The sequence below is a fragment of the Hydra vulgaris genome, chromosome 14 (genome assembly GCF_038396675.1).
Source record: "Hydra vulgaris chromosome 14, alternate assembly HydraT2T_AEP".
Classification (NCBI taxonomy): domain Eukaryota; kingdom Metazoa; phylum Cnidaria; class Hydrozoa; order Anthoathecata; family Hydridae; genus Hydra; species Hydra vulgaris.
The window spans coordinates 16315001-16329534 of NC_088933.1; the positions used below are offsets into that span (position 1 = coordinate 16315001).

Below are 14534 nucleotides of genomic sequence, written 5' to 3' on the forward strand. Positions count from 1 at the left end.
TTGAGATTCTTCTTATGTTCATCAACTCTTTTCGTAGATGACAGATTCATTGCTAAAGATAATTTCTGCGTTGACTCTTTACGATTAACACTTTCTTCTTTATTTAAATTTTGAGAGGACTGAGATGGTTTAGAATGATTATTAACTTGATTATTGGCTTGACTACCAACATGCTTAATAGAATTAAACTTCTGACAAAGTTTAACAGTTTCTTCCATTATGTTACAGAACTTAAATAGAACAAAACATAAATTAAAAATAAAAGTTCTTAATAATATTTAAAAAAATAATAACTGCATTTTTAACATTTACCTCTTGGTAGTTTAATTTTCCATCACCGTTGAAATCAGAGCTTTTTAATAAATTGTTTATTTCAGCTTTGGTCATCCTATCTCCCTTCTGAAAAATTCAAATATTTAAATAAACATTACAGAAATGTTTTACAGCTTTAAAACTCCAATTACTAGATTTTTATAAATACCCATAAAGGTGTGATTAAAGACCAAGTGATTCTATCATTAACCAATATAAATAAATGTTTTTGATTTGTAATCATTATTTATTACTATTCCAATTTAACTTACTAATTTTATTATCCAAAAAATGCATACTATGCCTACAAGAAAAATTTGAAATAATTACTCATGCAAACCAAGAATGCTTATTAAACTAAAAATCCAAATTAATTTCTAAATGTAGGCACGAAAATAAGTTTCTCCTAAAAAACTATGAAAATAAATGATACAATTTAAAAAAAGCATAAGTAATCATTTCTAAAGAATTCCTTTTATAATAGTGTCAGCAAAATCCACAAATGTGTGAAAATTTACAGTAGTTAAGACATTTGCGACTTCCTGTAATTTAATTTTTGATATTAATTGAAGTTTTATTAACAAAATTTCAGAAGTAAAAGCACTTTTACAACATTCAGAGCATTCACAACGGAAAATTACTAAAATATGTAAAGTTTTGCAACCATTTGTCAATAAAATCAAACACAAAATAGAAAACAACATCACTCATTCAACCTCCACCATGTCTCTGGTAGTACCTTGCTCAACTTGTTTCTCTAGAGCAGTTAGACTGACATTAAAATGTCGAGACAATCCTCCAGTTAGCTGCTCCAGTAGATAAAATCCAGGTGGCATTAGAATTAAAAAACTATATAACGCTGTATAATTGGGTGTTGACTATTAAATTTGGGTGAAAAAAAGCTCTGTTTGCTTCATTTTTATAATATAAGATTTGAAGTAGAATTAAGTAGAAAAAAAATATTAATAATGGTTGGGTATAATTTTATTAATAATATAATCCAATTGAAGTGAATTACATTATTGAATTAACAATGATTCATAAGAAAGTTTAAACTATATTATCTGAAATAACTCAACCCAATGTTGTTCAGTAAGTGGTGTCTTTCCAAAAAATACGAACAGCAAGTCTTCCCAGAAGGGAAGACTTGCTATTCGTATAGGAAGGCTTGAATAGTTTTCATATCCTCGATATAGATATTACTCACATAGAATTCAAATATGGTATTTTCAGTCTCCCAGCACTTGAAATAATTATTTAATGGTTGCAAGCAACATTGATCAGCTGAAATAAAAAAATTAAAAACCAGACATTCAATCATTTTTTAGACGATCAATTTTTTATCAAACTTTACTAAAATTTAAAATTCATTTATATATTTTTTTAACCTTACATAATCAAATTGCTATTGCCGTTTTAACTTTAATTATTTTATTTAGAATTTAGTTTTCTTTCATATATTTCTTTAGTTTTCTTTCATATATTTTTTAGGATTATTTATTTTATTATTTATTTATTTTTCTTCAGTTTTTTAGCATATATAGTTTTAATTATCATTTTTTGTTAGTCATTTATTTATTTTTTTTTAGTTATTATCTATTTTTAATGATATATAAATTTTTTTTATACAGTTATATATTATTTGTTTTTTTATTTTATTTTTTTAGCCATTTATTACATATGTTTTTTTCTACCGTGTATTATTATTATTTTTTTTAATCTTAAGTTTTTGTTTTTTTGTTTGTTTGTTTTTTTGCCAAAGGTAATTTTTTGTTTTGTTTGTAATGTTTGTTGTAACTTTTGTTTTGCTTTGATTTTCTCAGTGTTTTACTGTTTATATTGTATTTATTTATTTGGTCATAATATTTGCAATATATTTTGATTATTATATTATAACAACTATGATTATATTAATATACTTACTAAATCTTTATAATTTTTTTAGCAATAGTTGTTTTTATGTCATCGTTAGTTGTTACGTTTTGTCAGTTTATTACTGTTTGTAACTGTAACTTTGTAAGTAAAAACGATTGCTGTATGAAAAGTAATACCGATTAATTTAAACTATTATAATTACTTTATTATTATTATTATTATTATTATTATTATTATTGTTATTATTATTATTATTATTATTATTATTATTATTATTATTATTATTATTATTGTTATTATTATTATTATTATTATTATTATTATTATTATTACTAAGATTAATTGTATATAAATAAACTATTTTTTTAAGGTATTTACTTGAGATTAGTATTTCAATACTATTTGTAAATAGCCGCGAAAGTTTATTTTCAGAATATATATGATTGATTGATGATTGATTGATTGATTTAAATAAACCGTTTGTTTTGACATTTTTTTAATTTGTTTGTTTAAAATTTAAACAAACATTAGTTTTGCCGTATTTCTTTTTAAATGTTTTATCTTGAATAAAAATAAAACATTACCGTATTTATTTTGACTATTTCATTTAGTATATAAATAATTTTATTTAGAATCGAAATAAAACTTGTATGTCGTTTAAAATAGAATAAAAATTAGTTTTTGTTTTTGCCGTTTTTACTTTCATTATTTTATTTAGAAAATAAATAAAACATTTATTTTGCTGATTTTATTTTATTTAGAATTAAATAGAACTTGCTGTTTTTTTTTGTTTTTTAATTATTTTATTTAAAATTTAAATAAGTTGTTTGTTTTTAAATTAAATGAATTAAATTTAATATTTAATTCATTTTTGTTAATAAATGTTAATTTAATATTTTTAACTTTCTGTATTTCAAATGTTTTTCTATTAATTATTATTAAGATTTGACAAGCAATTACTGCCGATTAAATTTGATCAGCAGTAATTGCTTGTTTAATTTTAGGAGATCAAAATGTCAATTTTTCTAAAAGTTGGTGATCATTGATCGTTGATCAGCCGCTATTTCAAGTGCTGGTCTCCATTTCAATTTTATTCCTGGATTCAATTTTTTGAGATGATTTTGCACATTGCATATAGAAAAGAAACAAAAAAAACAAGCAAGATCTAAAGAATGCAAAGAAAAGGTATTTGGGACTAAAAAGAAGATTCAGATTTTGTGAACAAAATAGAATGGTTTGAACAAAATGAAATGTTTATTTCCCTAAAAGTTGTGGATCTAGAACAAGTAACAATGGCAATACTTTAACGAATGCTTTTGCAACATATGAAGAAACGGCTAAAATTTTGGGTATTGATCAACACCTTATATCCAAATTTTACATTATCTTGGTAACAATAACTTAAGGATATGAAAAAGAATAATTAAAATTCAAGGATTATTGCTTTGACAATGTTAGACTATATTTATCCCTTTCTCTATGGCATTGAACGGCTCAATCTGTGCACAAAGTATTGATGCATGAAGATGAGATAATTCAAAGACTTATATTACCTATAGAACTTATGTCTGTATGTCTGCTCAAGAGGCAAAAAATAAAGACTTTAAAACTTATCACAAAAATTTCAGCCATAAAACATCCAGAAAAGCAACAAATACTAATCTGATCAATAGACTCCTAATTTCCAATGACCCCGTTATTTTACCACTGCGTAAATCAACATCATATAGGTTGCCATCTTGTAAGTTAGTCACATTTTAATTAAAAAATTTATCTAGGATTAAAATAAAAAAAGAAATGTCCTTTTGATGTGTTAAAATATCAAATTTTTGAGCAGATAACAGTAAGTGTCTTCATTCACAACAACACTCCATAATAGTCATTGCTTTACACTCTATGACAGATATTTTCTGTTTATAATAGAACTCTAAAGAGAAATGCAAGGTCTTCTTTCTTGGCTTAGCATTCCACCAATTACGGTTTGAGAAACATTAGTTTCAAATATGAGTGGGAAACTTGGGTACGGTGTAACTAAAGATACAGTAGTTAATTGGTCTTTGAGTTGTTTAATAGTGGCTGCAACTAATTTTGACAATTTATCATTAGAAGGCAAGAAATTTAATTATTATTAAAGTCTGCATTCGGATTGTGTCGTTTTAAAGGTGTTGCAATTGGAGTGAGAGAGATTAAGGAATACAGAAATATAATTAGCAATTTATAAAGAAATTTTAAAAAATCATACTATACATATCTTTTAATTAACAACCTCAATAATGTAAAGAATACTTGGTACTAAATTAAAGAAATTATACTATAAACCTTCTACTAAAATTATATCTTTTAGTTTTAAAACCAATGAAAATGTTAGATTAGATCATACCAGTGTGCTAATATATTTAATTACTATTTTGCTACTATTCAAAACAAACTACTTAAAAAAACTGTTGCTTCTAAATGTATTTTTGGTAACTTTCCTAAAATAATCCAACCTCATAAAAAGGTACTCTTAAAAGTAATAAATTTTGTGCTCAATAGTCTAGTAACATTTCTTCTAAAGCTGAAACCTCACAAAACTGATAACCTCCAAACCTCTATGATACTATGATGAATAGTTCTTTCAAAAATGTTTTTTTTTCTAAAAGCTTTCCAGAAGGTAGCCAAAGTAATTCTTACACGCAAAATGGGTTCTTTTCTGGAATACTCCAATTATCAACCCATTTTGCTTCTTCCCAGCTTAAGTAAATTGTTTGAAATGCCAACGTTCCACACACTTCGGAACTTTTTTGAGATATGTAAATGTCTTAAACACTAATATAGCTTTCACAACAAACACTCATTCATTAATAGAAATAACAGAGAAAATTTGGCAAACCCTTAATAATAAACACTTTGCATTGGAGTGTTTATACACAAGAAAAGCATTTAATACAGCACACAATCAACCTAGCTAAACTACAACACTATTAGAGATATTCCTCTTCTCTGGTTTTCTTCTTATTTTTGTAATGGAACACAATTTATTTCAATTAACGGTATCAACTCAGAACTAGTTAAATGTTTTAATAATGTTCAAAGACACATTACTGGTAAATGGTTGAAAGTTTGAATATAAAATGAATTTCAAGCCATTAAATGACATTATCAGCAGTGTCTATTATCATTACAGGGCTTGAAAAATGTTTTTCACACTTTCACAATTTGTTTTTTCTTAAAAAAAAATTTTTTCGTGATTTTTTTTTTTTTGTTTCTAACATAATATTTTTTGGCCTTTCTTAAAAGTATAGAATACTTTGTCTAAGTTTTTTATTAAAATCATAAAATTGTGTGACGTAATTTGTGAACCATCTCTAATTATAAATTTAATTGCAGTGACATCTGTAATACCAAGTGGTATAGGAAAAAAGTTTTATTTAAATCGTAAACATTTGGAATAATTAAATAATTAAATAGAAGCGTTGTTATTTTTTGTTTTTTTCGTTTAATTTGTTTTTGTTTTGTAAAAATTGTTTTAAATGTGAAAATATTTTCTTGCTAACATTAAACTATCAGTTATTGAAAACATACCAAAAATTAAATTATAAAAAATTCAAATTAAAAATAAAAAAATTATTTTACTTATGTTCTAATAAATATTTTCCAAAAAAAATTTAAGAATATACTTAAGCTTAAGGAAATATAATATTCAATTTATTAAACCAAACTTTTTTTCTTTCACTATTTATTGCAAAACAATTTGAATGAAAACATCAATTTAAGAACCATTTGAATAAAAAAATTAATTATACTAAAATTTTTATTAGTAGGCAAGATCAAGAAGTAATAAATTAGAAAAAACGTGATATCCAATGTTGTTTTTTTTCCTCTATAGATATAGCATGATTTTTTTTGCTCGTTTGGTCTACATATATATGTTTTTGCGCAAATATGAAGTTAAATTTTTATGACAATGTTTTAATTTATATAAAAAATTGTTTTTATAAATGTAAATGCACATGTCTTTGATAAATTTCGGAATTTTAGTTTTGCTAGAGTTCATGCCAGCTGATTAATACCAGCTCATAAATTATACATTTATGTTCTTTTAAAGAAAAAAATTTAAAAACTTTAGACATTAACTTTTGGTATAATTTTTGCAGGGCTATTAGTAATAACAATTGGTTAAATAAACCCCTCTAGACATTTCAGCGCAAATGAAATCTAGTGTAAACACAATTAAAAGGTATGCAGCTAAACTTGAAAGAAAAACGAAACACGAGAGAACAATGAAGATTTATTTTTTACTTTTCTTTCAACTTAATTTTAATATAAATTTTATCTATTTTATTCTCTTTTTTATGGTACGATAAAAAAATATGTTGTAGTTTTTATAAAATTAAAGTCTGGAATTATTTTGTAAAAAACAATGACTCTACAATAACAGCGTATAAATATAAAGATTCATTTCAAAATTTGCAACAGCTAAGTACAATAAAAATACCAGCTAAATGGCAAACTATTTGTATAGCAACCATTGTAATAATAAAAAAATTTTTACTTCCAAGTAAAACAACTGATAATCTATCTAACAAAGATACATTTACAAACTCTCATTAATTTTGTTTAAGTTTGCAGAAATATAAAGATTTAAAAAACCAATGTTTAATTTTGTTCTTCAAACAGATCGGCCACAGGTGAATATTGATAATAAACATTTAATCAAAATGCTACAACAAATTACCAAAAAAATTATTGGAACAAATTAGGACAAATTACTGAAACAAATTACTGAAACAAATTATTGGAACAAATTACTAAAATAAATTACTGGAACAAATTACTAAAACAAATTATCAGAAAAAATTACTGAAATAAATTCCTGGAACATATTACTGCGACATATGATTGGATAAAAAAAACTACAACTTGATTATGACATACTAACTTTTTATTTCCATATAGTTCATTTACAGAAAATATAAATAATAATATAAATTTAAATAATATCAAATTGTTAATACATACTTTTGTCAAAATTGCCATGAGCTCTTGATGGTCTAAATATCCATCATTATTTTGATCTAATCTTTTAAATGCTCCTAAGATGTCAACTTTTGATACATTTCGCTCTTGCTTTATAATTTCAATAAAGTGGTTGAAGGTAAGAAACTCTAAAAGATCATTTATAATTTGAATGAAATGGATGGAGGTAGAAATCTCTATAATTATATTTCAATGTCTAATCTAGATAATTTATATTTCAATGAAGTGATTGATTGTAAGAAACAGATATAATTCAGAAAACCTTTTTTATGTTAAAAAGGAATATAAAATAATAATTCATATATTATAACTTTGTAAAATAATTAATTCAAGCTAACTTCATACCAGTTGTTTTATTCCAATACTTTTCAATGGTTTTGTGTGAAGGATTAAATCCACCATACTGCAACACTATTAAATAATTTGAGTAAAAATTAAAAAACAGTTTTCAAAAAAATTAATTTATCAAAAACTATACAAATTTTTTTATAACTTTATTTTTTTCGTGGAAACGTTATTCATGCAAACTTTTAATCATGCAAATTGATCATGCAAACTTTATTTATTCAAGCAAACATTGTTTATATTTGCAAAACTTTATGCAAAACTTCAAACTTCAGAAACTTTATTTATTTATAAGAACCTTATTACGATTAATTTTTACAATAATGTTCTATAAGTAGGTTTAGTAATGGTAAAAAATATTATTAAACTTAAAACAATTGCTATATTGATCAATAATAATAACAATTGTTAATAAATAACTGGTCACATGAAAGTTTAAAGAGCTAGGGATAAAGTTGTGAATAAAACAATTTTTTATTACCATGCAGTACCATTAAGAATGTGGTAGAGATTGAATTCAGAGCCTTTTTTTTATTAAGCAAAAATTATAAAGTGTATATTTTTGATGAGCAAAAAAGACTTGACAAACAGTGCTGCTAAATCTGCTAAAGTTATAGAAGAACATTACACTGTTTATTCCAGTGGTGAGTAGTATTTATTTCATTTCATTCCAGCTAAAGAAGCAAAAAAGATGTTTGATATTCTGATAGCAAAAACTCTTTATTGACAACTACGCAAAGGCTTAGGACTAACAATTTCGGGAGACCTCTAATAGATAGGAATTTTTTTTTGTTAGGATTTTTGAAGATTATATAAAAATACTTTCATGATTTTAATAAGTGCTACACAACAACTACAACAGGGACATAGAAGAAAGAATGGGCAGTAGAAGCAGTTGAAAGCAATTAAATACCAAACATTAATAACCCTTCAGTACCAGAAGCACATCCTGGTGCAATTATTAAAAGAGACGACAAAGTATATTAGCAATGATGGATGTAGATGATGTAGTGATGATGATGGATGTAGTGATGATGATAATATATATTGCTGAGATTAATAATGCTCAGCAATAATAAAATGCTCAGTTGATGCAGAAGGTTTGATGCAGTTGATCACAGTATTGAGCAAAAAGGAAATAGTAACCAACAGGGGTTGATATTTGACCAGGGCCGGGTTTCATAAAATATAATCAGGGCTGAAGCTAGATTTGTGACCGGGGCTGAATAAACATTTATACATCCTAAAGTACAAAATTTTTTTTTAAATTCAGGTTATATTTTGTATATATATGCATATATAAACATCATTATGATCAACATGATCATAATCATCATTACCATCATCATCATCATCATCATCATCATCATCATCATCATCATCATCATCATCATCATCATCATCATCATCATCATCATCATCATCATCATCTCATCATCATCAGCAGCAGGCTTTAGCCTTCCTCTTTTATGCCGTTTCTCTAATCATGGTCAATGCTCAAACAAGCTATCATCTCTTTTTCAATAAAACAAAACTCATTCTTGCTTGGTTTCTTATTCAACAATCTTTTTAACAATCAACAATTCTTATTCATTTTCAATTTTTATTAATTTTATTAAATCAACAATTCTTATTCAAACATATCTTTTTACTGTATCTGTCCCTGTTTATTAAATACTAGCATAAATATATGCCAGAATTTAATAAATTTAGTAAATATAAGTATAAAGTTATAATATATATTTAGAATTATAAATTTTTTCTAGCCCCGGCTATCAACCCCTGCTAAATCTTATAATTTTGCCAGGGCCGGATTTGCAAAGTCTCATTTTATAGCCAGGGCCAGGGCCCCGTTCACTTACTAAAAGGAAATTAAATTAAAATGTTCATAGGGTAAAGAACATATTATGTATTTTGGCAATATCAGCTAAGATTAAAATCTTATCTTCCACAACAGGTAACACTATTGCAAATGATTGAATAAGATTATTATCTAAAGGGCATTTCCAAAAAATCATGCATATAATATTGCATCTGTTGCATTAATTGTTTTGAAAATAATGCAATTTGTAATCTCCAACTTTTATTTTTAAAGTATGGTGGCTATGGATCACTTCATTATAGAATAAATTAATTTTTTAATGGAGTCACGCATGGAACAGAAAAAAGCAAAAAAAGAATTTATAAATGAACCCTATTTTCTATGAAAATGTATCAGTGATGGGTGTTTTGTTTTTTATAGGTAATTAAACAAGCATTTTTAAAGATCAGGGCTTGTGATGAAGCGAGCGCGATCGCGCTCCGCTCGTAAAACGCGCCCGTAAACGGTATTTTCAAACGTTCTAGGTGCGATAAACAACGCTCGTTCAGCTTATAACGAGCGTATAAAATAACGCTTGTCCAATAGTTCAAGATTACTTTTTTATTTTCATAAAATATTTAAAAAAGATTTTTTATTAAAGATATTCTGTTATCAAACAACTGATATAAAATATAAAAAGCACAACGTCGAATAAGATAAGAATAGAAAATTAGAAAACCATTGTAAGAAAATTAAAACTGCGGAGTATTTTTAATCTTGTGAAAATATCAAGTAAAATTTATTTGATTTATTGTTTGTAATATTCCACACATCGTTTATGATAAAAATAAATATTAATAATAGAGTAATTTTTAAAATTAGTTTTTGTTCATAGTATAGATTTTTTATTAACTATTATTTATTATTACTCAAATTTAAAACGATTCTGTTGTTTAGAATGTTTGCAATTAAGGACATTCGAAAAAAGAAAACTAAGTAATGATGTCAATATTTATTAAATGAAAAGTTATTATTCTTATTTACTATTATTTCAAATTATTCTTGTGTTATATTTTTAAGATAAAAAAACGTAATTTAAAAAAGAAATTTTAGAAAAAAATTAAATAATTAATTTGAATAAAAAATATCAAGAAATATAAAAACCATTAACCGTTAATTAAGTTTACAGAGTAACATTTTAAAATACATATATCAAAACAACGAAGCAAAACTAAGTCACTAAATTATACTTTAATACTAAATCAATAAGAAGTTGTGTTTTTGTTTGATATTATTTTTTTATAACATAAATAGTTAAAAATAAAATCGCGATCTGACAATATACAAGAAGTTTGGAAGTATAAAAATCTCTTTCGTTGAAGTAGTTTCATAAGTGTGATACTAATACAAACATTTTTTGACGAAAAAATTACGTAACAAATAAAAAAAGATATAAAAAAGAAAAAGCTTTTTATGAGTATCGCCTTTAGCAATTTTCATAATCGCGCTCGCCGACGTTATCTCGAGCGCACATAATCACGTCCAATGAAAACATATTCTAATTTTACGAGCGCGATATAACACGCTTGACGATTTTCTTCATCACAAGCCCTGAAAGATTATCATAAAGTTACAGCATTCTATGATGCATCTTTGTTCCACAATAGTAGTTGAAACCAAAATCACGCACGGACAAAAAAAAGTAACGAACAGAACATGCAAACATTTATCATTTTTTAATTGTATTTTTGAAAATAAATTGATTATGACTATCATAAATAACATATATATCAATACTAATTACATCAAATAAACATTAAATTAAAAAACTATATTTGAATGTATTATATTAAAGATAAATAATGTATTAAATAGTTAATATATTATATTAAAGATAAGAAAATTACAATATCAAATTTTTTACAATAAGTTTAGTTGTAACACTTCGGCTTGATGTGTATACAGTTATCAAAGTGGTTGCGGTATTAACGGTTTTAACTCACACATATAAAAATGAGTTTGTTTTGTTCTTTTAGAAATTTAAAATGTGCAATTTCTAATACTTAGGTAAGGCATCTCTTTGCTCAATCAGCAGAATGCAATTCCACAATGACAAATATACCTGAGGAAATAATATTAAATTTGTACTTTTCAGATGGAGATGATACTGCATTTACAAATTATGAAGAAAATGGTTTCTTAACAATTTTACCATTTCTGATTGGCTACAAATTGCCATAAAAGCACCATCAACATTAAAACAAAAAGAGTGGTGACAACAAATACCCTTGACATTTACCTTTGAAAAGCGTCTCATCAATCTCACTTTGGTTTGCAGTAATATGATCTTTTGTAATTGAGATGATCTAAATAAAATGAAAATTTAATAATCTAAAGTTTCATATCTACAACTTTCATTTGTAGATTTTTCTCTAAATAATAACTTACATTAATTTTGGTATTTTTTTTCACTTACAATGCTCACAAAATCTTCTAAACTGCGAAAATGTCATTTTCCAGATTTTACTGTTGTCCAAACCATTCTTTTTATTTCTCCACCTACGCCATCAACATCCCCTTTCTGTGTGATGTTGCAAAAAATGACCAACAGGTCTGAACAAGAGCAGATGATAATTTGTACAAATTATTCATGGCTGTCATTACATGAACTTTTGAATTGTGATGAAGGACCATCTGTGAAAAAGTGTAATATACAAATACTTTGATAACAACTTAATAACTGTTTGATAATGAATAAGAAGGCATATTTATCAAGAAGTAAATGATCAGGTGCAATGACTTAGGAATGTGTATTGCTCTTATTCTAAAGTGCAGCAGTGAATACTCTTAGTTGCTGATGAACACAGTAAGTGGATCGAATTTCACTTAGCTTCATTATGGTGTAATTTCCACTGAAATCTATCTGATTTTAGAAGAATTAAAAACATAAATGGATAAATAGTTAGTTTATAAGTATACCGAAAAGGTTAATACAAAACTATTAAATTTTGTTATCATACTACAAATGAAATTAAAAATTTTTCTTACTTCTATAATCAATTTATTTTCTGATACATTTTGTCAACATAAACAAAAATATGCACTTTGTTGTTGCTACATATATACATTATGTATATAATCTGGCAATTGCTGATGCAGCAATACGCACCCATCTAACAAAGATATTAATGATTGTTCAATCTTCTGAGGACTATTGGTCGAAAACAAAGAGCTGTTTGTTTGAATCATCACCAAATGAGCCTATTACATTAAAAACATATTCACCAAACTTTGTCAACATTCAGACTCACTGGAATGGAAATGCCCATAGAAATTATCTATGGGCATTTCCATTCCAGTGAGTCAAAAAAAAAATCAAATTTAAAAACGAATATTTTTTTCAATTTGGAAGATGGAATTCAAAAAAATAGGTTATATTTTGATTATCCTATAAAAAAGTTAGAAGACAAATTTTTCTTCATGTTTTAATTATTCAAACTTCGCAATAAATAAAATATATTTTCAAAATAAAAATTCTTATTACATGTGATTATGATGTTTAAAGTTGATTTCATGACTCAGATTTTTTGATTCTTAAAGATAATGATATCTTTTAATATTTCATTATCATAAATTGCAACTAAGTATCTTAGAAGTATCTTAAATTTTATGCCGAAGTAATAGGCATTTTGAATTTGGAAAAAGAAGTGTTAAAAAATTTCAATGAAACTGATTTTGTTTACTTTGCATACTTTTAAGTTACTGAATTGAATGGCAAAAATATTTTTTTTCTTCTATGGCATTTTAGCATTGTTTTTTTGCATCACACAAAAGCTTAAAAGAACTTAAAATTAAAATGAACAAAGTTAAGCATTCAATTGTGATAATATATCACAAGAAGATATCATTGCTTAAAAGAACTTAAAATTAAAATGAACAAAGTTAAGCATTCAATTGTGATAATATATCACAAGAAGATATCATTAGAATGGCTCTAGGTTGCAAAGATGTTATAGAATGTAAAGATACTATGGAATGTAAAGATACTATGGAATGTAAAGCGAACTGTAGGTTGGCAAAGTTTGATGAATATGTTTCTAATGTAATAGACTCATTTAGTGACGATTCCCACAGAAAATGTGCAGAAAATTGAACAACTACCAACATCTTTGTTAGAGGGGTGCATATTACTGTGTCAGCAATTGCCAGATTATATATGTCATGTGTATATAAAACGACAACAAAGTACATATTTTTGTTTATGTTGCCAAAATGTATCAGAAAATGAATTGATTACACAAGTAAGTAAAATTGTAATTTTTATTTTATTAACAAACTATTCGTCCATTTATATTTTTAAATCAGATGGAAATTCAATCCACTTACGATGTTCATCAGCAACTAAGAGTATTCACTGCTGCAATTTGGAGTAAGCGCGATACACATTCCTATGCCATTGTATCTGATCATTTACTTCATGATAAATGTGTTGTCTTGTTCATTATCAAAAAATTATTAAGTTGTTATCAAAATATTTGTATATTACACTTTTTCACAGATGGTCCTTCATCACAATTCAAAAGTTCATATGTCATTACAGCCATGAATAATTTGTACAAATTATCATCTGCTCTTGTTGAGATGTGTTAGCCATTTTTTGCAATATCACACAGAAAAGGGGCAGTTGATGGCATAGGTGGAGAAATAAAAAGAATAGTTTGAACAAAAGTAAAATCTGAAACACGATATTATCGCAGTTTGTAAGAATTGTGAAAAAAATACCAAAATTAATATAAGTCATTATTTAGAGAAAAAACCTAAAAATGAAAGTTGTAGATATAAAACTTTTGGTTATTAAATTTTCATTTTTTTTAGATCATCTTGATTACTAATGAGTGTTTTACCGAAAACCAATGTGAGATCAATGAGACGCTTCCCAAAGATAAATTTAAAGTCAAGTGTATTTGTCGCCACCACTCTTTCTACTTTAATATTGATGACGCTTTCATGGCAATTCGTAACCAATCAAATATGGTAAAAATTGTTAAGAATTCATCATCTTCATTATTGGTAAATGCAGTACCATCTCCATCTGAAAGGTTAAAATTTAATACTATTTTCCCTGGTATATTTGTCATTGTAGAATTGCGTTCTGCTGGTAAAGCAAAGACATACCTTGGCA

General features: G+C 25.8%; 1 protein-coding gene across 2 annotated transcripts in view; it reads right to left on the reverse strand.

Moving 5' to 3' along the window:
- LOC101239972 (EF-hand calcium-binding domain-containing protein 7) overlaps positions 1-14534 on the reverse strand; it is a 45072-nt gene that overhangs the window by 27970 nt on the left and 2568 nt on the right. Inside the window, exons 3-8 of one of the 2 annotated variants that reach the window (XM_065818526.1) lie at positions 14257-14444; positions 11652-11718; positions 7552-7617; positions 7189-7334; positions 313-399; positions 1-230 (exon numbers count right to left, since the gene is read on the reverse strand). The exon at positions 1-230 is cut by the window's left edge and continues 40 nt beyond it. In XM_065818526.1, the coding sequence (XP_065674598.1) occupies positions 1-230; positions 313-399; positions 7189-7206 (335 nt within the window). In that variant the 5' untranslated portion in view covers positions 7207-7334; positions 7552-7617; positions 11652-11718; positions 14257-14444. The remainder of the gene's footprint in view (positions 231-312; positions 400-7188; positions 7335-7551; positions 7618-11651; positions 11719-14256; positions 14445-14534) is intronic. The other variant, XM_065818524.1, reaches the window with a different exon arrangement.